At 57.1% G+C, this 22,582-nt stretch overlaps 1 protein-coding gene across 1 annotated transcript; it reads left to right on the top strand.

The window, feature by feature from the left end:
- The first annotated feature begins 1,257 nt into the window (after nucleotides 1–1,257).
- On the top strand, nucleotides 1,258–21,709 carry LOC138807591 (dual specificity mitogen-activated protein kinase kinase 2). Its single transcript, XM_069993367.1, has 11 exons — nucleotides 1,258–1,545; nucleotides 5,053–5,263; nucleotides 11,681–11,827; nucleotides 15,064–15,141; nucleotides 15,831–15,882; nucleotides 15,974–16,098; nucleotides 16,221–16,434; nucleotides 17,721–17,785; nucleotides 20,044–20,105; nucleotides 20,771–20,816; nucleotides 21,462–21,709. Exons 1-11 carry the CDS (start codon nucleotides 1,454–1,456, stop codon nucleotides 21,570–21,572), a joined length of 1,203 nt encoding a protein of 400 aa, XP_069849468.1. The 5' UTR covers nucleotides 1,258–1,453; the 3' UTR covers nucleotides 21,573–21,709.
- The last annotated feature ends 873 nt before the right edge of the window (nucleotides 21,710–22,582 follow it).

Genomic DNA, 22,582 nt, shown 5'->3' with positions numbered 1-22,582 from the left:
AAAAAGAAAAAGCCGGAAGTGGCGCTGTGGCTCAAGTAGTAGAGTGACAGCCTTGAGCAAAAGAAGCTCAGGGAGAGCACCAAGCCCTGAGTTCAAGCCCCAGGACTGGCAAAATAAAAAACAAAACAACAAAAAAAACCCAAAATGTTATACTAAAGGTGTGGCTCACGCTATATACATCTATATATACACATGCATGTACATATATGTCATATATGTGTATATATCACTTATCTATGTTTTATTACATATAACATATCTATCTATCTATCTATCTATCTGGGGCCAAGGCACAGCTCATTGAAAGAGAAGCTGTCTGGCATACACAAGGCCCTGGGGCCCATCCCAACAGCAGGAAAAAAATAAACAGAAAGGCCTCAAAAAACAAAAAACACAGAAAGGCCTCACCCCCAGAAAAAAATTCTAGGGTGACTTGGGTCTGATGACAGAATACGAAATTTTAGTGTCTGTGTATGCTGGTCCTGGATCTTGAACTCAGGGCCTAAGCCTAAGCACTGTCGCTGTTCCTCTCTAGGCTGGCGCTCCACCACTTGAACCACAGTTGCGCGGTTCTGGCTTTTTCTTTTTCCTGGGTTGGCCGTGGGGCTTGAACTCGGGACCTGGGTGCTGTCCCTGAACTCCTTTTGCTCACGGCTGGCGCTCTACCACTTTGAGCCACCGCTCCACTCCCGGTTTTCTGGTGGTTAACTGGGATAAGTCTCATGGACTTTCCTGTCCGGGCTGGCTTCGAACCTCGATCCTCCCATCTCAGCCTCCAGAGTGGCTAGGATCACAGGCGTGAGCCACCAGAGTGTGGCAATTGATCTTTCGAGGTGATGATCACATTTAGCAAAACGACTAAACTGAGCCCGGTGCGTCTCCCACGCATCCCGGCATTTCCCGGGCCGCTTCATCCCAGTTCCCAACACCCACCTGTGCCCAGGCCCGGCCGCTCCCCGCCCACCTGTTCGCGCTTGGCCAATCCCCAGCTGGCCCAGACATCAGGCGCATGCGCAGCGGTTCGTCCAGGCCCAGACGCGTGAATGCGCATGCTCTAGAGACCGCCTGGCCTTGGTCTCCGCCCCTTCCCATCTCCAGAGGCCGGCTGGAACGACTGCGCTTGCGTCTCGGTGGAGGGGCGTGGCCTCGCGCTGCACGCTAGCTCTCGCGAGAAGCCGGCGCGCGATTTCGTGACCGCCCCCTCCCTTCTCTCGGTCTCCCCGGTGCAGCTGCAGCGTCAGCCCGGTCCGGTCCGGGCCTCGGTGGTGGCGGCGGCGGCTGTGGCGCTTTGGCCTCAGCCCCTGCGCCCCTCGGCGCCCCCGAGCGCCCCGGTCCTAGGCCGCGGCCGCAGCCCCGGGCTCGCGTCGGCGCCGCCCGCGCGCGGCCCGCCCCCTATGGGCCCCGGCTAGAGGCGCCGCCGCCGCCGCCGCCGCCGCCGGCCCGCGGAGCCCCGATGCTGGCCCGGAGGAAGCCGGTGCTGCCGGCGCTCACCATCAACCCCACCATCGCCGAGGGCCCGTCCCCCACCAGCGAGGGCGCCTCCGAGTGAGTGCGCGGGGTCCCCGGGGCCTGGGGGGGGTCGTGGGGTCTCAGACCCCAGGTGTGTGTGGGGGGGGTCTGGGAGTGACGAGAGGGGGGACCGGGGGGGTCCCCGTGAGCACACGATGGGGTGGAGTCGCCCCCCACAGTGAACAAGGCTGCGAGGTCCTTCAGTGGCAAAGTGGGGGTGCTAAGGATGCCAACTTAGGAGGCCCTCACCCCAAGAAGGAGATGGAGGCGAAGGCCCTGCGGGAAAAAGATGGGGTCGTCCCCCGGTCGTGCCGTCGGTAAAAGAAGGGTCCGGATGAGGAGGCCTCTGGAGAATTTGGGAGAGGTGCCTGAGAGACTGTAAGACATAGAGATGCTGCTGGCTGGGAGAGGGGGTGCAGAGCCCCGAAGTTGGGATGAGTGGTGAGCATCCCCCATAGAGAGGATGGGAAACGGGCGGGAGGGGGGTTAGTAGGGTAAGGACCTGAAGTGGGAACTGCTGGAACCCCTCAAGCAGATTGTAAAGTAACTGGGTTAGAAAAGCCTGGAAGGAGGGGCGAATGGGCAAAACAGAGATCATTGAGGATGACAAGAGGTCTTGAGGGGCTTCTAGGAAGCTGGGGACAGACCGGGGAGCATCCCAGAAAAGGCTGGGGTGATGGGTTCCCCGAGTGGCTGACTTGTCAGGGGAGCGGCTCCAAGCGTTGTTGGGGTTCACAGCCGTTGAGAGCATGCTATGACCTCTCCACTTACATGGGGAGACTGAGGCTATCAACGGAGCAGACAGGCCACAGGTTTATTTTTTCATCGATCAACTCTACTCCATCCTTCCTGTAAGGGAACTCTTCCTATATTCTCTTCTTTCCCTGGTTCAGGATGTGTGCCCTTCATGAATACCCGGGTTGAGTAAGCCAGTCTGGGATCCACGTGTGTGCACATACATGCACGTGTGTGTGTGCGCGCACATGCACCTGTGTGTACACACATGCCTTATTGAGTTTCTATTATGTTTAAGGCAGGTTGACGGTGCACTGGACATGTCACAGGGCGGTTCCCAGAGATGCCTCTTCAGCCCCACAGTGCACACCTTCATTCATCCACTTATTGGTTCCTTTGCGCGTGCGTGCTCATGGTTTCTCTTTCTTGTGTCTTGCCACCATATCATCTGGCTTTTTTTTCAAGCTGTAAGCACCTGCTTCAGGCCCTGGTCCTGGCTCAGAGGGGCTTCCTGTGTCATGTGACCTGCAGTAAGTTCCCCCCACACACCCCAGGAGCCTGCTTCTCCTGCTTAGGCTGAGACTTTCTCAGTCTCCAGGTGATAATGCAGCCCAGAAAAGGGTGCCCAGCACCCTTTCATTCCAGGTGATGTCACCTTTGACCCATGTGCCCTTTGGCTAGAGTATTTTTAAGGCATGGGCAAGTAATGGTCATCTCAGGATTGCATTTCTCCTGATGAGACATCCAGTTACCCCCTTCCTCCTCAGGTGAACTCACCTCGAGGACCATCAACTTTGGCTTAGACCTCAGGGAACCGAGGACCCAAGGCTGCCTAAGGATGGCCGGAGGTGACCATTCTCCAGACACTTCCACTGATGGCTGTCTGTCCAGGGCTATATCCCCTGGCTCCAGCCAGTCCCAAATATGTGGCATGGCCAGTGTCCCAGAGCCAAAGCCCTAATATGAGAAAACAGATAGTAAATACTTATAATACACATTGAAAGCTATCATCTAGCCAGGAGCCAGGAGCTCAGCTCAAGAGGCTGAGATCAGAGCATCACAGTTTGAAGTCAGCCCAAGCAGGAAAGCCCCATCTCCAATTACTTACTGAAAACCCAGAAGTGGAGCTGTGGCTCACGTGTTAGAGCTCTAGTCTTGAGCAAAAATACTCAGATAATGCTCAGGCCTTGAGTTCAAGCCCCAGGATGGGAAGAAAGGAAGGAAGGATATCATCTATTTGGGTTTGTTTTGTTTGTTTGTTTGTTTGTTTGTTTTCCGGTTGTCGGGCCTTAACTCTGGGCCTGGGCACTGTCCCTCAGCTCTTCAGCTCAAGGATAGTGCTCTACCACTTGAGCCACAGCGCCACTTCCAGCTTTTTCTGCTTATGTGGTGCTGAGGAATCAAACCCAGGGCCTCATTCATGCAAGGCAAGCACTCTACCACTGAGCCACTTTCCCAGCCCCGGTTTGTTTGGTTTTTGAGACAGGATTTTTATCTGTAGCCTAGTCTGGCCTTGAACTCAAGATCCTCCTACCTCAGTCTTTCCCCTGCTGAGATTCCAGGTGGGCACCACATGGCTAAAATACAGCATTAACATTAATGTTACTTTCCTCCCTGCCCCCTCTTTAAACATTAATCCTTTCTTGTTGTGAGGCTTGAACTCTGGGCCTGGGCACTGTCCCTCAGACCTTCAGCTCAAAGCTAGTGCACTACCACTTGAGCCACAGCGCTACTGCTGGTTGTCTGAGTGGTTTATTAGAGATAAGAGTCTCACGGACTTTCCTGCCTGGGCTGGCTTTGAACCTCAATCCTCAGATCTCAGCCTCCTGAGTAGCTAGGATTACAGGCATGAGCCACTGTGCCTGGCCTAATTTTTTAAATTTTATATTGTGGTGCTGGAGATAGGAAGAGATGGAATCTGGGCCTCATCTGTTACGTTTCTCTTGGGCAACATTGCTACTAGGGCTGACTCTTTATTTTTGGGGGGGGGGTCCGGTCGTGGGGCCTGAACTCTGGGCCTGGGCACTGTCCCTCAGCTCTTCAGCTCAAGGCTAGCGCTCTACCACTTGAGCCACAGCGCTACTTCTGGCTTTTTTCTTTTTGCTTATGTGGTGCTGAGGAATCAAACCCAAGGCCTCAGGCATGCAAGGCAAGCGCTCTACCACTGAGCCAGCTTCCCAGCCCCAGGGCTGACTCTTTTTCCTTAGGGTGGGCTTCAAAGTCAATGCATTCACAAAAGCAGCTCATTGTTCAGTTGTCCTTTGCAGAGCCCTTGCTTCACTCAATAAATTGATGTAGACATCTTTGATCCCATAGTACCCAAGTTCAGGGCTTGTGTAAACCTGATGTTTGACAGAAGCTGGCGGGGTCCTGATAGCAGGGTGCCAGGTGCTTGGGGTGCCCTGGGGCTGTCTACACAGTTTAGGTTCTGCACCCCTCCACTGCCAATCTTTAATTCACATCAGCCAATGCTCACAGGATGTAACATCTGCTTTGAAACTTGGATTTGCCACCCTAGGCAGAGATGGGCATCCTGGCCCCAGGCCTCAGCCCATCCGGTCCCTAGCTCCTTCATCCCCATCTGATGTGGTCTGAGCATCGCCTGGGTCCCTGAGCTGGTGCTTGTCCTCACAGTCTCCTAACTACTATGAGCAGTGATCAAGGCCCTCTGACAGGGTTCTTTCCTCCTAGGCAGGGAGCCTGGAAGGGTAGGCATCATGTCTGCCCCATCTGTGTATCCTTGTGGCCATTGTAGCTGCTGGCTGCTCCTGCTTTCCTTGCTCACCTTTGCCCTTGGGGTCTCCACAGGGCAAACCTAGTGGACCTGCAGAAGAAGCTGGAGGAACTGGAACTAGATGAGCAGCAGAAAAAGCGTCTCGAGGCTTTCCTTACCCAGAAGGCCAAAGTCGGCGAGCTCAAGGATGATGACTTTGAAAGAATCTCAGAACTGGGAGCTGGCAATGGCGGGGTGGTCACCAAGGTCCAACACAGACCATCAGGTCTTATCATGGCCAGGAAGGTGAGCCAAGGCCCCCAGGTGGGTTGGGTGAGGACAGGTACCCAGGAAATAGAGAGATTGAAAAGACAGTCTGCTGTGCTCCTATTGGCTCCCTCTGTGCTACCATAGGCTGTCTTCAGGGCCTCTGCGCCCTCATTGGCCACCTCCAGGACCTCTGTCCTCCCATTGGCTGCCTTCTGGATTGTAAGTCCCAGGAATTTACTCAGAGTGTACCAGCCTTGTTTCTGCACACCTTTCCCCTTTCATGGCCAACCTCTGCCTTCAAGGATGTTTTTGTTTTGTGATTTTTGTTCTTTGCCAGTCCTAGGGCTTGAACTCAGAGTCTGAGCTGCTTTTGCTCAAGGCTAGTGCTGTACCACTTGAACCCCAGCTCCACTTCCCCATTTTGATGGTTGATTGGAGCTAAGAATCTCTCAGAATTTCTTTTCTGGGTTGGCTTTGAATGGTGGATCCACAGATCTCAGCCCTCTGGATAGCTAAGATGACAGGCATGTGCCACCGGTACCTGGCTACCTTCAGGGATGTTTTAAAATCCAATTCTGAGCCTGGAAATGGGGCTCAGTGATGAGGTCCTGGATTCTCTTTGTTGTTGTTGTTTGGCTCAATGATGAAGTCCTGGATTCTTTTTGTTGTTGTTGTTGTTAGATGTGAGACTTGAACTTGAGGCCTGCATACTGTCCCTGAACTCTTTGGCTCGAGGCTAGTGCTCTACCACTTGGAGCCACAGCTCCTCTTCCCCTTTCTGGTGGGTGACTTGGGAGTCTCACAGACTTTCCTGCACAGGCTGGCTTTGAACCGAGACTCTCATATCTCAGCTTCCTGAGTAGCTAGGGTTATAGACATGAGCCTCCAGCATCCAGTGAGGCCCTGGGATCAGTGAGGCCCCAGCACCATGAAAAGAAATTAAAAAAGAAAAGAAAAAGATTGCCAGGGTGCAGGCCCAGCTGGCTGAGTTGAGTGTTCTACTACTGAGCCACACCCCAGTCCCAGGGAGAATGTTATGTTTTGTTTTTTTTTTTGAGACAAGGTCTCACTACAGAGCCCAGGCTGACCTCAAGCACGCCATGTAACTCCGGCTTGCCTAGAACTCAGGGTCCTCTTGCCTCAGTGCTATGACCCTTTCAGGTCACAGCCATAGCCACCACACCCAACTTGGAGAGAACTTTATTTGAAGGACTTGGCTCCTGTGACTGTGGAACCCGGTGACTGATTCTGAGGTTTGCTGGGCAAGCTGGAGCCTCAGGAAACCGTGATATTTCTACTTAAGTCCAAAGGCCATCTCAAGACAGACTTCTCACTTCCCAGGCAAACACAGATTGCCTTCAACTGATTGGATGTGGCCCACCCTCACTACAAGGTGGCCTGCTCTACTCAGAATCTGGTGTCAATGTTCAAGACATCTGAAAACTCCCTTCCCTACAGCACCTTAGCCTGGCATGTGAACAAATTTGGAGGGCGCATGAAGTTCTCTGTCACCCCTTCAATGGGACTCCAAGCCACTGCTTGCCAATCCGGGACCCTGTGGCACAATGTAGCCTTCCTCTGGGTGTTGGAGAAGAGGCCTTAGGAGGTATAAGGATGAGACTGGCAGTGGAGTTGAGACATTTTGAGATAATGATCCTAAACCTAAACACAGAATCCGAGGATTTCCTAGCTGGCCACCGAGCTTGCGCATTTGCTTGGATGTGGACGGTTACTTCACCTGGAAGCCCAGCCTGAGCCCCGCACACAGGTCTCGCCATCCTGTGGTACCTGCCTTCCCATTTCTGTTTCTGTTCTGTCTGAGCTATTTCTTCTCACATCTGGAGCATTTCCCCTCAAAATCTGCAGCCCAGAGCCTTCTGTCTCTGTCCTCTTCCTGTAGACAGCATTTTCCAAACCAGTGCCTCCCGGGGAATCTCCGGTTCTCTTCACCCAAGGCATTGGTCAGGTAGAGGACAGGGTGCTGGTCAAGATTGCAGATACCCCAGGAGCAGATGCCTGGGCCCGTGCACCTGTGCAGAGCACCGGCAGGTGTGGAGCAGCTGTGGGGCTCCTGCAGGCCTGTGCGCTGGGCTATCCAGTTCTTTTGGGTCCTCCTGGCATGGTGCCATGCCAGCAAAACTGCACCCAGAACACCACTCCCTCCATTTATGTGGCTCTGCTGGTTTGTAGATGTTTTCTTCTTTTGAGCACAGCCTTGTCACCGCTCTTGCAACCCTTGAGCTAGTCAGGATCAGCAGGGACCCTACCACATCTGTAATGCACTCCTGGCCACTTGGAACTCCATTTGTGTAGCAGAGAGCTGCTTGTCTGGCCTGAGCTGGGATTCCTCCATGCTAGCCCAGCTCCCCCCCCCACCCCCCGAAGCACTTCATATAAGGGTCGGCCTCTGGCAAGACTCTGCTGTCAACCCACAGGATGAAGGCGAGGGGGCACTCCACCACTTGAGTGTCCTTTTTTGCATTAATTATGTTTAGTTAGTTTTTGTTGGTTGTGGGGCTTGAACTCTGGGACTGGACACTGTCCCTCAGCTCTTCAGCTCAAGGCTAGCATTTTACCACTTGAGCCACAGCACCACTTTCCGTTTTCTTGTGGTTTATTTGAGATAAGAGACTCACAGACTTTCCTGCCTGGGCTGACTTTGAACTGCGATCCTCAGATCTCAACCTCCTGAGTAGCTAAGATTATAGGCGTGAGCCACCAGCACCCCACACCCGGCTTATTTTTATTTATTTTTATTTTTTTGCCAGCCTGGGACTTGAACTCAGAGCCTGGGCACTGTCCCTGAACTTCTTTTGCTCAAGGCTAGCACTCTACCACTTGAGCCACAGCGCCATTTCTGGCTTTTTTTATACAGAGGAATCAAACCCAGAGCTTCATGCATGGGAGGCAAGCACTCTACCACTAAGCCACATTCCCAGCCAGAGTGCTCTCTTTTCAATCAAGCGACAGCCCCGCAGTACATGTGAGGGAGCCAGAGCTGGACAGATGTAAGCCCTCTTGGCTGTTCCTTCTCTGGGAGCCCTGATCTGTAGCCCCACCCATCTTCCTGGCTTCCTGCTTTGGGGCGGGGCTGGGGGGGGGTTGACTCCCATCATTGTGCCCCCCCCCCCCCCAGGCTGGCAGCATTCTGGGTAAGAAGCACTGAGCTCGCTCCAAAGAAGATCTGTGGGGAGGACGAAGGGTATGGTGGGGAACCTTCTAGACTCGGCCGATGAGTCTGTTCTCTCCATGTCTCAGCATGGCTGCTGAAGTCCTTTCCCCCATCTTCTAGTTTGCACCGCATATACTGCTCACTCAGCCTCCTCGTCCTGCAAACTGCTCTCAGCTCACTGTAGGGGCTGGGAGTCTATTGTGTCCTTTGTCAGGCTTGCACCCCTGGACCAAGCATAGGCTCTGGCACCCCATGGGGCCAGCCTGATTCTGACTGTCCTTGTGTCCTAGTAATGCCTGCACCCTGGCTTTTCGCCTTGCTCCCAAATGCTGCCTTGACTGCCCCTCAACATGGTCCTGGGAGTGGCTCAGAGCTGGGTGGAGAACTCTCCTCCCAGAGCTGGCATGAGTGAGGCACAGCGGCCATCGCGGGCCCCGTATCCTACTCTCCTTTCATGGAGGGCTTAGGAGTCCCGAGCGCCCGGGGTCCCTGCCACTTCCTCCTGCCAACCTTCTCCATCTATGCGTGCTTCTGTGTACTTCTCCCTGCCCCTTGTGTGTGGCAGCCTGTCACACACACAGTTTGTGTGGGCAGGTAAAACATCAGGCTTCCAAGGGCGCTGTGTGAAAATAGTCATGTTACTATTTCCCTGTGGATCACTCTATGTTGGATACAGAGTTCAGTAAAATCCAAGATGGAAAGTTCCAGGCTCCCCCCTCTGGGCTTCTGACCTTGTTTCAAAAACAGATACAGGTGAAGAATCCCTATAGGCAAGACTAGGGTCAGAAATGTTTCCCATTTTGGATTTTTTTCCCCCCCCAGATTTGGAATATTTGCATTCCCTCTTCTAAAAATCCAGAGTCTGAAATGCTCCAAAAGTTTCAGATGAAGCCCTGGGTTCGATTCCTCAGTACCACGTACACAGAAAAAGCCGAAAGTGGTGCTGCGGCTCAGGTGGTAGAGTGCTAACCTTGAGCAAAAGAAGCTCAGGGACAGTGCCCAGGCCCTGAGTTCAAGCTCCAGGACTGGCAAAAAGAAAAAAAGAAAAAAAAAAAGCGCCCATTGGGGACAAGGGACGCGGCTTGGCGTGCAGGCTCCAGCCCCAGCTGGGAAAGGGAGCATTCTGGGTTTTGCCTGTTTAGATTCAAGGTGCTCAGGCTGTGTATGGAAAAGTGGGTTTGCCAGTTCCGTTGTAGGCTTTGTGGAGCAGGATCGTCTTGTATTCCCTCACACGGCATGCCTGGATCATTTTCTCCCTCTTCCCAGACAAGTGTCCAGGCCTTGGGTGGGGTGCGAGTGGATGCTGTTCCCCTGGGGATGAAGCAGCCTCTTAGGGTTCTGGGGTTCCATGTCCAGACCCCAGGGCCAGCACAGGCCAGGTGGATCTGCAGAAGAGGGGGGCTAAGGGACAGGCGTGGCGGAGGCCGGGCCCTTGTGGTTCTCAAGGTCACAGCCTCCCCGAGGTCTGCCTTCCTGCCCTAAACCTGGCACGCTCCCTTCAGGCTCCGGTGACTTCCTTTGTTCCCACTGGAGCACCCTTTCCCGGCCCAGCCCCTGTGTCACCTTTGGTCCTGGTGTCACCTTGCTGTCATTTTTTTGAGCCCCTGGGCTCCAGGCCTCATAGGAGGCTTACCTCTCCTCTGCCCACTCCACAATGGGGACCTTCTTACATCTTCCCTCCTCCTTCTCCTCCTCCTCCCTCCTCTCAGCCTCCCCTACCCCACCCTGGGCTTTACCTATGGTGGGTGCCTGTGCAGCTCTGATGAGTGGGCCCTGAGCTCAGGTGGGGTTTGTGGCTCGGGGCCGGTCAAGGCGTCTTGCCACATCTTTTCTGCACATCTCAGGAGCATCATTTGGAAAGGGGTCCCCAGCAGTCCCCGCTGTGCCGCTCCCCCCACCCCCCCAGCCCCTGCCAGGTGTGATTCTACCACGTGATCCAGGCTGGACTTGGTGGGCCAGGACTAACTTTGAGCACAGCTCCTGTCTCCCCCACATGAAGAGCGTGTGATCACTTAGGTCTGTCGTTTATTTCATTTCGTTAAGGCAGAGTCATTGTGTAGCCCAGCTGGCCTCAACCTCACACTCCTCCTATCTCTGTCTCCCAAGGGGTACAGCTATAGACGTGTGCTGCTGTGTGGTGGCTTACTTGGCCTTTTTGTGTGTTGGGATGCTGGGATTCCAGCTCAGCTTTGCGCGTGTTAGGCTGTTGCAAAACCACTGAGCCATGCCTCCAGCTCTGATTTTCACCAGAATTTGGGTCTCGTAGGTGTGCACCTGAGCTGTGATCCACCTGCTGTTAATAAACTTCCCATTGTTGCTGGGGTGATGGGTGCTCGCCCCCACATCCAGCTTCCTCCTGGAGATTTTCTGGGATTTTGCTGCTGAGGCTGTCCTCAGACCTTGGTCCTCTCATTCTCAAACTCTTGGGTGCCTAGAATAATTATACGTGTGAGCCACTAGTGCCTAGTGTTTTTTAATTTTTTTTTAAATCTGGGCCTGGGCACTGTCCCTCAGCTCTTCAGCTCAAGGCCAGCACTGTACCACTTGAGCCACAGCGCCACTTCCGACTTTATCTGCATATATGGGGCTGAGGAATCGAACCCAGGGCCTCATGCATGGGAGGCAAGCGCTCTACCACTGAGCCACCTTCCCAGCCCCATGCTTTTTTTTTTTTTTTTTTTTTTTTGGTCGGTCATGGGGCTTGAACTCTGGGCCTGGGCGCTGTCCCTCAGCTCTTCAGCTCAAGGCGAGTGCTCTACCACTTGAGCCACAGCACTACTTCTGGCGTTTTCTGCTTATGTGGTGCTGAGGAATCAAACCCAGGGCCTTATGCATGCGAGGCACCCATGTTTTTTATTTTTAAGTGTATAGCTTTCTTTTTTCAAACAGTGTCAATGCATCTGTTATTGCTATCAATTTTAGACATTTTCATCACCTTAAAAGACCACCCATCACCATTAGCAGTCACTCAACTTACCACAGCCCCTGCTACTCCCTCCCTCCCCCCACCATAGACTTCCCATCTCTGGGTCCACTTGTTCTGGACTTTTCCTGACAATGGAGCCACACACTGTGGGGCCTTTTGTGTCTGCTTCTCTCCCGCCAGCTCCCTCCACGCCGGGTGTGGGCCAGAGCCTCATCCTGTTCCTGGCTGCGTGTGCTCACGTGTTGGCAGCCCCTTTAGGCTGTGGGGAATGATGTCATGGATGGCGGGCAGATGGCTTCTCTTGTGGGCCCACCCAGCCTGGAGTGGGCCTGACGGTTTTCTGGCCCCCTTGCAGCTGATCCACCTGGAGATCAAGCCAGCTATCCGGAACCAGATCATCCGCGAGCTGCAGGTGCTGCACGAGTGCAACTCCCCGTACATCGTGGGCTTTTATGGCGCCTTCTACAGCGACGGGGAGATCAGCATCTGCATGGAGCACATGGTGAGAGACCTTGGGGTGCCGGTGGGCTGTGCAAGTACCTTTGCTCTTGCATTCCTGAGAAGCACTGTCTCCCATCTGCCCCTGCAGTAGCCCGCATGCGCAGGTCACCGAGCATGATGGGGGGGGGCAGAGAGGTGGAGGGTGGAGCGGCAGGGCACCGGAAGCAGCTCATGCCCCTTTCCAGACAGCAGTTGGTAGCTGCACTGGGTGTAGCTGCCAACGGAGAGCTATGCAGGCGGCATCTGGGCCCACACTCTAACCAGCCCAGGCCCAGGCTCAGGTGGAGCCAGGTGCTTGCTTTTATGTGCCACCATGGTCCTGGCCAGCCCAGTGTGAGCTGGCCATGGGTCAGATGCTCTGGTTTCCAAGCTCAGAGATGGGTGGGAAGGGGGTCACAAAAGCAGAAGTGGTCGGAGCTGTAGGTCAGGGGAGGAAGTGACCCCCAGCCACTGCTTCAGGTACCAGCTGCCCACAACAGCCCACCCCCCCCCTTGCAAAACCAGGCTGCATGGTACGAAGGCTCGCTTATGCCCTGTGCACACATTTTGACTGTCCATGTTGTGCAACACAACAGGAAGTGAATTAGAGCAAGAGCCCTGGTGTCTCCAAGCAAGGTTGTACTGTTAGAAGCCCCTTCCCCACCTGCCCTACCTCTCCTGGTGCAAGCAGGGGTCAAAGGTGGGAGACAGAGCACCCGCCCAGCAGCGCTTAGCACCAGCTGCTGCTTCCAGAGCCTCCGCTTCCCCTGCAGGAAGGGGGCCTCATCCTGGCCCTGCTCTGGGTGTTGGTGGACAGACCTCAGGGGTCCCCAGAGCAGCGCTGGGCCCGAGGGCTCTGCGCACTGCCAGTGAGCAAGCACATCAGGAAAGATGGGGTGCAAGGATGGACTTCCGGGGTGTGGCCACACCACGGTGTGGATGGAGGCCACTGAGGGCCGGGTGTGAGGTTCCTTGACGAGCCAGGGACCTGGGGAGAGCAGAATGGGGAGCAGTGGTCACCCTGGTGCACAGAGCACGCGCCATCCACTGCCTCCCCGGGAAGATGTCTGGGCTGAGGTGGGCTCAAAGTCAGGAGGCAGGCCTGGGGTTGGGGTTAGGTCTACTGCGTGCTCTCACTGTGGGGCTTGAGCTGGGCCCTGTGTGGAATGGAGAGGTGTAGGCTGCCGGGTGAGGATCAGGGCTGAGTCTGGGTTGCCCTGCACCTGCCAGTGTTGACAGTGGCTGTGGCCTGACCTCTGTGATCTTGGTGTGGGGACCTGCCACATCAGTCCTGGTTTTAGAGGCGTAGGCTGATCCGGGACAGGAGTACATGACGGGGGTGCTGATGGCTGGGGTGTGTGGGGGCTGCTGGGTCTTATGACCCCACCCCTTACACTGCTTGCTACCTGGGGACCAAATGTCTGTGTGAGTTGTGCAGGACTCGGCGCACTCCCAAGCCCCAGCTGTGCCCTGAGCTGATGATACTGTATGGTTGTGTGGCATATTAATAGGCTAGCGTAATTGGTCCCAGGCTGTCCATATACCTCAGGCTCAGCATTGTATTTATGTACATTGTTATCATACGCCAGGCTACTCTGTGAAGAGGACTGATTCACTGTGGCTCTGTGTTGGGGTTCTCAGTCATGATCTGGTAACCTCATTGCTTTTAAGCCCATGACCCCTCAGAGCAGGGCAGGGGCTCCTGAGAAGCAATACTGCTCACCTGTGGCTCATTCCTGTAATTCTAGCTATTCAGGAGGCTGAGATCTGAGGATCACAGTTCAAAGCCAGCCCAGGCAGGAAAGTCTGTAAGACTCTTATCTCCAATGAACCACCAGGAAACCAGAAGTGGCACTGTGGCTCAAGTGGTAGAGCGCCAGCCTTTAGCTGAAGAGCTCAGGGACAGCGCCCAAGCCCAGAGTTCAAGCCCCACAGCCCAAAAAAAGAGGAGCAGGAGGGGGAGTGGGTGGGGAAAGGAGGAGGAGGAGGAAGAAAAGCTAGGAAGAAGACTGCAGTCCCCTTTGAGGACCCGCCCCCAGTGACATGAAGACCTCCCTTGAGGCTCCGCCTCTTAAAGGCTCAACCACCATCCCTAGCACCAAGCCAGGGACCAAACCTCCAGCAGACCCAGAGGCCTTTGGGGCCCCTGCAGGTATGACTGGAATGCCTGAGCCATACAAGTCTGCTGCCTGAAGCTCTCTGAGCACTGAAGCCCTCGCTGGAATCAGGTGACCGTGCACAGGCACCTCATGACACTTTCACAGCAGGGTCCGGGGTTCTGAGCTGCGCTCTGCCTTGTGTGGAGATGGAAGGGCAGTCCAGGTGTGGTGTGTCCAGGACAGTCAGAGTGATGTCGGCCTTTCACGGTGGCAGAATGAAGCTGGCCTGTGTGCAGGCCACAGGTGCAGCAGTAGGGGCTGGTGGGGGAGCGGGGGGCAGACATTCCTCTAACCTGCTGACAGGAAAGTGGCGGCTGGAAGACTGGGGCAGTCAGTCCCACAAGTGGCCTCCCTCATTCCCTGCACCCTGCCTGCTAGCATGTAGACCCTGGGAGGCTGGGACTCGGGGGACGGAGGCAGCAAAGAAGTGCTGGTTCTACACCCCATCCAGCTTCCCAGGCGAGGTACCCCTGCCAGACTCAAGCTGGCTTGATTATGCCCCAGGGATCTCACTGTAGCCATGTGACCCTCAGGAGGTGAATGGCAGGTAGTCTAGGTGACCCCTGGACTCTGTCCCCGTGCCCTTCACAGGCGTCCTTGTTACAGGGCATGGTCCCTGCTTCCTAACCCTCTCGAGAAATGCTGGTGGGGGGGCGGGCATGGGAGCAGATGCCCAGAGATGAGACAGCCCACCTCCTGCTCCTCCCCTGAGCATCTCATGTCACCCCCTGGTCCGTCACCCCTTTGTCCCTATCCCTGCCAAGTCTTGGCTCAGAGGCCTGGTGGCCTCTGTCCCCGCCCAGGTTGGGCCACACGGGGCACTTGGGGCATGTGAGCCGCCTGGAGACCTCAGGCAGGCAGATAGCCCAGCAGGCAGGACAGACCTCTGTAAGGAACTGGGTGGGGACACCCTGCATTCTGTGCCTTCATGTCTGCTGCTGGGGCGCAGAGTCTGGAGCCCCAAAGGCCAACGACCAGGGGAGAGCCTGCCCTTTTCCAAGGCTGGAGCGGGGATCTGGCAGGGAAATACGACCATGGGTTCTGGGGGGGGGGGTTCTGCCCACCCTTCCTAACCACACACCTCCCCCTTGGCCTGCAGGATGGCGGCTCCTTGGACCAGGTGCTGAAAGAAGCCAAGCGGATTCCAGAGGAGATTCTGGGGAAGGTCAGCATCGCGGTGAGTGTCACCTGTCCTCACACCAGCCCCCGTGAGCCAAGACTCCTTCCCGAGGTACTTGTGGGGAGTCACCAGTGGTGTTCCCTATGCCCAGTTGAGGGTCTTAGAATCCCCTGCCCTCTCCTGCTGCTTGGGACACCTGCCAGCTTGTGGTGGACATTGCTGGCCCCAGGCAGGTCTGACACTAACATGCAGAGGAGCATTGGGTAGGAGTGCTGGGGCCCAGACCTTCACTTTGCTGAGAGGGACACGGTGCACCTGCCCCACGGGTATGGTGGCTGAGCAAGACTGGCAACTTAGCACAACACTATTATCACTCCACCACCATGCCGTCTTCCATTTCCTGGCCTCGGTTGTCCGGGGTGGCTGGGCCAGACAGCATCAGCCTGCCCACATGCTCCCTGAACAGTGCCCCTGTGGGGCTGGCACAGCCCAGGGTGGCTGCCACCAGGTGCACACGCCTTCCGTGCAGGTCCTGCCTCTGTCTCTGCCACCAAGGGCCTCGGCTGCCTGAACTTAACAACAAGGCAAGGATGGTGGCCACCTTACTCTGCTGCAGTTCTTGCTCTAGCCCTGGCCAGCTGGGTGTGACCTAGAAGGGCGCTCCTGCAGACTCTGCAGCCAGCTGGGTCTCCCCCGGGGCTGGGGCCCTCCTGGCTCCATCCTGCTCACTGCCCCGTGGTCCGCAGGTGCTCCGGGGCCTGGCCTACCTGCGGGAGAAGCACCAGATCATGCACCGAGGTGAGCACCAGGGCCTCCCGGATGGGCAGGCGGGTGGGCAGGCACGCTGGGCGCCGCGGGCCTCACCCTCGTCCATCCGTCCCTTCCCCAGACGTGAAGCCTTCCAACATCCTCGTCAACTCCCGAGGGGAGATCAAGCTGTGTGACTTCGGGGTGAGCGGGCAGCTCATTGACTCCATGGCCAACTCGTTCGTGGGCACCCGGTCCTACATGTCTGTAAGTTCCCTCCCGCCACCATCGCTGCTCAGCGCCCGTGCCAGCCAGCTGCGGGCGAGGACAGAGGGTGGCCAGGAGCTGGGCCCAGTGCCCCCCAGCCACCTCCTCCTATCTCCCGACAGCCAGAACGGCTGCAGGGCACCCACTACTCCGTGCAGTCGGACATCTGGAGCATGGGCCTGTCCCTGGTGGAGTTATCCATCGGGAGGTACCCCATTCCCCCGCCGGACGCCAAGGAGCTGGAGGCCATCTTTGGCCGGCCCGTGATGGACGGGGCGGAAGGAGAGCCCCACAGCATCTCACCACGGCCCAGACCCCCTGGACGCCCCGTCAGCGGTAGGCCCCACAGCTGCGGCCTGGGATGGGGCGGGAGGAGACCCCGCGGGCCTTGCAGTGCTGGCAGCCGCCTCCCCGCTGGCCCCGGCCACGCCAGCTGTCCCCAGACGGAGCAAGCTGCGGTCAGCCGTCCTCAGATGGTCTTGGGGTTTCTGGGGACAGAGCTGCAAGCAGTGTGCACCACAGACCTCTTGTGCCCAGAGCGCCTGCACCTGTCACCGGCAGCAGACAGGATCCAGAAGCCGACTCAGCCAGGCCATGCTGGCTGCCTGGTTTTCTCAGCATTGTCTTGTGGAAACCCTGAGTGGGGGCTGGGCTATGGCCTGGTGGCCAGGGCTTGAGGCACACAAGGCCCTGGGTTCCATCCCCAGCGTAGGGAAAGGAGAAGGAAAACATGCCGGCAGTCAGGAGAGCAGCAGGGGGTGCCCTCTCCTTCCATTGCCAGGATGACACAAAGCTGTGCAGCCAGCACTGTCGGCTTCCAGAGTATTCCATCGTACCAAATGGAAGCCCCGTTCCCCAGAGCACCACCCCAGCCCCCAACCTCCACAAGTCCTCTCCCTGTCCCAGCATCCACCTGTTCTGGATGTTTCCTGTCCATGGAGCCACCCTGGGGCCTTTGGTGTCTCTTCTCACTGAGCATGGTGGCCCCAGGGCCTCTCCACGCTGTAGCGGGGTCACAGCCACACCGAGTCCCTGGCCTTCAGGTGCTGCAGTGGGGGGCTGGGCCTCCTTGTCCAGGTTTCCCGGGGAGTCTTCCCAGGCTTTTGTCCTCAGAATGCTCCCTCTCCTCCCCCCCCCCACCCCTCCCAGATGGACTCTAGGCCTCACCCTGTGGGGAGGAGCATGGGGGTGTGCCAGCACCTCACCGTGTGCCAGCGCAGCCTGGCCAGCTGGGCCTTGGGCAGGGGTCAGCCACCCCTCTGCTTGCCTACTCCAGATGGCATCTGGAGCCTCCACTGTCCCTGCCAGAGCTCTGCTTGAGGTCACGCTGCCCCCTCGGTGGTGGCCTGCCCCCTCCCCTGCCCGGATGGATTGTCTTTGGCATGGCGGGGAAGCAGCGTGGCACCAAGGGTTGACTCCTCAGAGGATGCCCACGTCCGCCTTGGCACGCACTCCGGCGTCCGACTCACCGGAGGCCCCGGACAGAAGCTGCCTCCCCCAGGGATGGCAGGCAACGCTCGCATCCCCGCACACCTGCTGCCCCGGGAGCACACTCAGGACCCACGCCTCAGACGTGCTCCTCCAGGGAGCAGAGGCTCACCCGCACTTTCACTACCATGTAGGTCACGGGATGGACAGCCGGCCCACCATGGCCATCTTCGAGCTGCTGGACTACATCGTGAACGAGGTGGGTGTCCAGGCCTTGCCTGTGCTTTTCAGTAGCTGGGGTCAGGGGTCACAGCCGTTCCTCCCTCTCCCTAGCTCAGGGTCAGGGTTTGGTTTGGTTTGGTTTGGTTTTGGCAGTGGTTTGATCTGAACTCAGAGCCTAGCCTTCACTAGGTAGGCGCTCTACCACTTGAATCACATAGACCCTTTTTGGCTATAGTTATTTTGTGAATATCACCTGGAGTTTTGCCTGAGTCAGCTTCAGACCGTGATCATCCCACTTAGGCATTGCATATAGCCAGGTTGACAGGTGTGAACCACCACACCCAGTTCATTTGTTGACATGGAGTCTTGTGGACTTTTTGCTCAAATTCAATTACTAGAATGAGCTGTTGAACCCAGTCATGAGTTTTGTTTTGGTTTTTTTTTTTGGGGGGGGGGAGTAAATGAAGAATCCAGGCGCACCGGTGGCTTACACCTATAATTCTAGCTTTGAGCAAAAAGAGCTCAGCAAAGCTGGGCACTGGTGACTCACGCCTGTAATCCTAGCTACTCAGGAGGCTGAGATGTGAGGATCTTGGTTCAAAGCCAGCCCCCAGCCCAGGCAGGAAACTGAGATTCCTATCTCCAATAAACTCAAAAAGGCTGGAAGTGGCGGGGCGCTGGTGGCTCACGCCTGTAATCCTAGCTACTCTGGAGACTGAGATCTGAGAATCGAGGTTCAAAGCCAGCCTGGGCAGGAAAGTCCATGAGACTCTTATCTCCAATGAACCACTAGAAAACCAGAAGTTGTGATGTGGCTCAAGTGGTAGAGCACTCTCCTTGAGCTAAAGAGTGCAGGGACAGCGCCCAAGCCCAGAGTTAAGCCCCACGACTCACCCCCCCCCCCAAAAAAAAAAAAAAAAGGTTAGAAGTGGCACTGTGGGCCAAGTGATAGAATATTCATCTTGAGCAAAAGAAGCTCAGGGACAGTGCCCAGGCCCTGAGTTCAAGCCCCAAAACACACAATAAAAAACTCAATGTAGGGGCTGGGAAGGTGGCTCAGTGGTAGAGCGCTTGCCTTACATGCATGAGGCCCTGGGTTCGATTCCTCAGCACCACATAAGCAAAAAGAAAAAAAAGCCGGATGTGGTGCTATGGCTCAAGTGGTAGAGTGCTAGCCTTGAGCTGAAGAGCTGGGGGACAGCGCCCAGGCCCAGAGTTCAGGCCCCATTCCCGGACCCAAAAAAAAAAAAAAAAAAAAAAGACTTTGGAGCCAGCGCTGGTGGGTAATACCTGTAATCCTAGCTATACCTAGGCTGAGAACTGAGGATTGCAGTTCAAAGCCAGCCCAGGCAGGAAAATCCATGAGTTTTGTTTTTCGTTTTTTTTTTTTTTTTTGTCGGTCGTGGGGCTTGAACTCTGGGCCTGGGCGCTGTCCTTCAGCTCTTCAGCTCAAGGCGAGCGCTCTACCACTTGAGCTACAGCGCCACTTCCGGTTTTCTGGTGGTTTATTGGAGATAGGAGTCTCACGGTCTCTCCTGCCCGGGCTGGCTTTGAACCGCGATCCTCAGATCTCAGCCTCTTGAGTAGCTAGGATTACATGCATGAGCCACCAGCGCCCGGCTTTTTGGTTTTTTTTTTTTTTTTTCCGGTCATGGGGCTTGAACTCTGGGCCTGGGTGCTGTCCCTCAGCTCTTCAGCTCAAGGCCAGCTTATGTGGTACTGAGGAATCAGAACCCAGGGCCTCATGCATGCAAGGCAAGCACTCTACCCCTGAGCCACCTTCGCCCAGTCCATGAGATTCTTATCTCCAATGAACCCCAGAAAACGGGAAGTGGCACTGTGGCTCAAATGGTAGAGCACCTGACTTGAGCTGAAGAGCTCAGGGACAGCGCCCAGGCCCAGCGTTCAAGCCCCACAACCTACCAAAAAAAGGACCTTGGCCTGTGTGCGGGGCTGCCTCCGCCTCAGGGGTCCCTGGCACCCGGCGCAGCCAGGCGGCAAGTTGCCTGCCTCCCTGGGCTCAGTCTGGGGTTGGGCAGCGGGGTGGGATGCACGGGTGACACAGCCAGCGCAGCCCTGCTGCCCACCAGGGGAGGTGGCAACCCGAGCTCAGAGAGATTGTCCCCATGGCCTTCTGTCTGCCCGCCCACACCTAGGATGAGCATGGCCTGTGGAGGCCCAGGCAGTGGGGGGCTGGGTCTCTCCCTCCACCAGGACAGAACCTCCCTGGGGGAAGCGGGACCCGTGAGGCCTGCCAGGCCCCCAGGGTGACTCTATTCTCTGTCTCCTCCACAGCCGCCACCTAAGCTGCCCAGTGGGGTGTTCAGCCCGGACTTCCAGGAGTTTGTAAATAAATGGTAAGGGGTGTGGCGAGGTGGAGGGGCGCGCCCGAGCCCAGCTGCTGCCCCCATGGTTCAGGTGGCCTGGATGGGACAGAGCTCACCCAGATAGCTCTCGGCCTCGTTTCCAAACACCCAGGGCAGTCACACAGCTCCACATCGCTGTCTGCCAGCAGGAAAAAGGACCTCAGCACAGTCCTAGCCACTCTTCCATTGCTTAACTGTCCTGCAAGTTTCGGGGGAGGTGGGGAGGGGGAGGGCTGCCAGCCCCGCTTGTTTCCCCTGGCTCCCCGGGACTCATCACACTCTTGATGGTCCTGCTAGCACCCAGGGTAGGGCACCGCAGGCCCTTTGCACAGGCCAGGTGAGCATCTGGTGTGCGCCTGTACTTGGAGACTCTGGCTTGAGCTGCGTCAAGCCACTGCCCTCAGGTGCTCCTGTGTTTTTAGAGGGATCAAGGCCTGTTTTGACACCAGGACCCCCAAGTTTGGAGTTTTGGTATAAAGTGAGCTGACTGCCCTCCCCTCCCTGGGGGCATCCTGCCAGGGAACCTGAGGTCAGCAGTGGAGCCCCTTGTCCATGCCGGCAGGGCCCTGCCCAGCCTGGCACCAGCGGCCCCGCCATGTCCCTCCACATGGGTGCCCCTGGAGCCAGGGACTAATGGTGCTCTTGTCCATATCCAGCCTCATTAAGAACCCAGCAGAACGAGCGGATCTGAAGATGCTCATGGTGAGTGAGAGTAAGGACGCGGGGTGTGGTCAGGGGCGTGGCCTGGAGGGCGACAGGGCGTGGCCTGGTACACCATACAGAGGGGACTCTGCTGGGATCCCTGCAGAGCCTCCAGACCCAGCTTACCCAATGCACAGGGCACAGGGGCCTGGCAGGGCCCCCTGGTTCCCCAGAACCTGCGCTTAACCACGCATGTGTGCACACGCAGGCACACCTGACGTTCCAGCACTAAGGCTGAGGAGGATGGCCAGTTCTAGGCCAGCCTGGGGTACTGTGACATCTGTCTCAAAGGACGGGGGGGGGGGGCGGGGGACGCAGGGAGGGGGTCCACAGTGTTTCCTGCTGTCCTACCTTTCCTCTGCCCGTTGGCACTGGCTCTTCCACCTGAGCCTGGGGCCATGGGCAGGGCCTGGGGTCTCCTCCCTCCCCACGCAGCCCCTCAGCAGTGTTTCAGGGCTCTGGTGATGACCGGGTGTGTGGCTGGTACAACTAGGGGTGTGCCTAACGTAGGAGTGTGGAGGCCAGGGGGGCCACCCCGGGGCATGCTTACCCCTCCCTGCCTGACAGCCCCTCCCCTGAGTTCCTTCCCTCCCCTCCCCTCTCCTCCCCTCCCCCCTCAGCTCCCTCTGGCACCTTCCCTTCCAGAACCACGCGTTCATCAAGCGGGCCGAGGTGGAAGAAGTGGACTTTGCGGGCTGGCTGTGCCGAACCCTGCGGCTGAAGCAGCCCAGCACGCCCACGCGCACGGCCGTGTGACAGCCGCGTGGCGCGCGTGGCCCTGTCCCCCGTGTCACGCGCTGGCCTCTGGGGAAGGTGCCGTGGCCCGCCCTGTTGTCAGCTGGGAGCCTGCTCCCTTAGGTTTCAACGAAATAAAATGGAGACAAAAAAGCAGCCACGGCCATGGTCCTTGTCACGCTTGGCTGTGGGCAGTTCCCTGGGGAACAGCATCTGCTGGGGGGAAAGCTGGGCTCCGTCCCCCAGCCTCCAGCCCCAGCTCCCTCCTGTCCACGTCCACACGGCCTGGACAGGACCCTGCCGGCCCCACCGCGCCCCTGGGCTGACACAGCTCTGCACACAGGAAGTCTTGGGTTTCCACACTTGCTGGCAGATCTGTAGATAAGGCTGGGACTCCGCCTCGCAGCAAGCCCCACAGACGCAGTGGCGCTGTGGCCTCTGCCCGCCCAGCCGCTCAGAAGCCACCACCCAGCAGCTCATTCTCAGAGTCCCTCGAACTAGTTCCTGGCACCGAGGGGTCCCAGCAGATCCTCAGTCCCATGCTGTTTTGCTGCAGCCTGTGCCCTGCAGGGGGGGGGCACCTGGCCCCAGGGCCTGCACCCACTCCCTGATGGGGAAACACAGAGGCAGATGTCCATCTCTGTGCTGCCCCGCAGGAGGCAGGGGCTGGGCCCCTGGAACCCCAGCCCAGCCTCTGGGAGACCTTCCCCCATGCAGCCTTTTCTCTGCACGCATTAGAGACAAGCTGGCCCTGCCTCTGGCCCTAAAGGTTTCTGTCACTTCTCATCCCCCCAAAAGTGTATTCTTCAGAAGTCAAAGGTGCCACCCTGTGGGGGACCCCCCCCCGACCCTGAGGAGCACGCCCCCCGTGCCTCTCACTGCCAACCCCACATGGGTCCACAGGACCTGGGGCCCAGGGGGACAATGACTGCCCTGTGCCTGGAGCTGGAGCTGGAGCTGGAGTGTGCAGGGCGGTGCTGGGCGGAGGGTGGCACTGTGTCTGCACCAGGATCCTGAGGTGCTGGAACAGG

This window comes from Dipodomys merriami, unplaced genomic scaffold, assembly GCF_024711535.1.
Source record: "Dipodomys merriami isolate MVZ:Mamm:240054 unplaced genomic scaffold, mDipMer1.0.p SCAF_421, whole genome shotgun sequence".
Taxonomy (NCBI): Eukaryota; Metazoa; Chordata; class Mammalia; order Rodentia; family Heteromyidae; genus Dipodomys; species Dipodomys merriami.
Note: the sequence above shows the minus strand (reverse complement) of the source record. Positions and strands in the feature narration are given on the sequence as shown.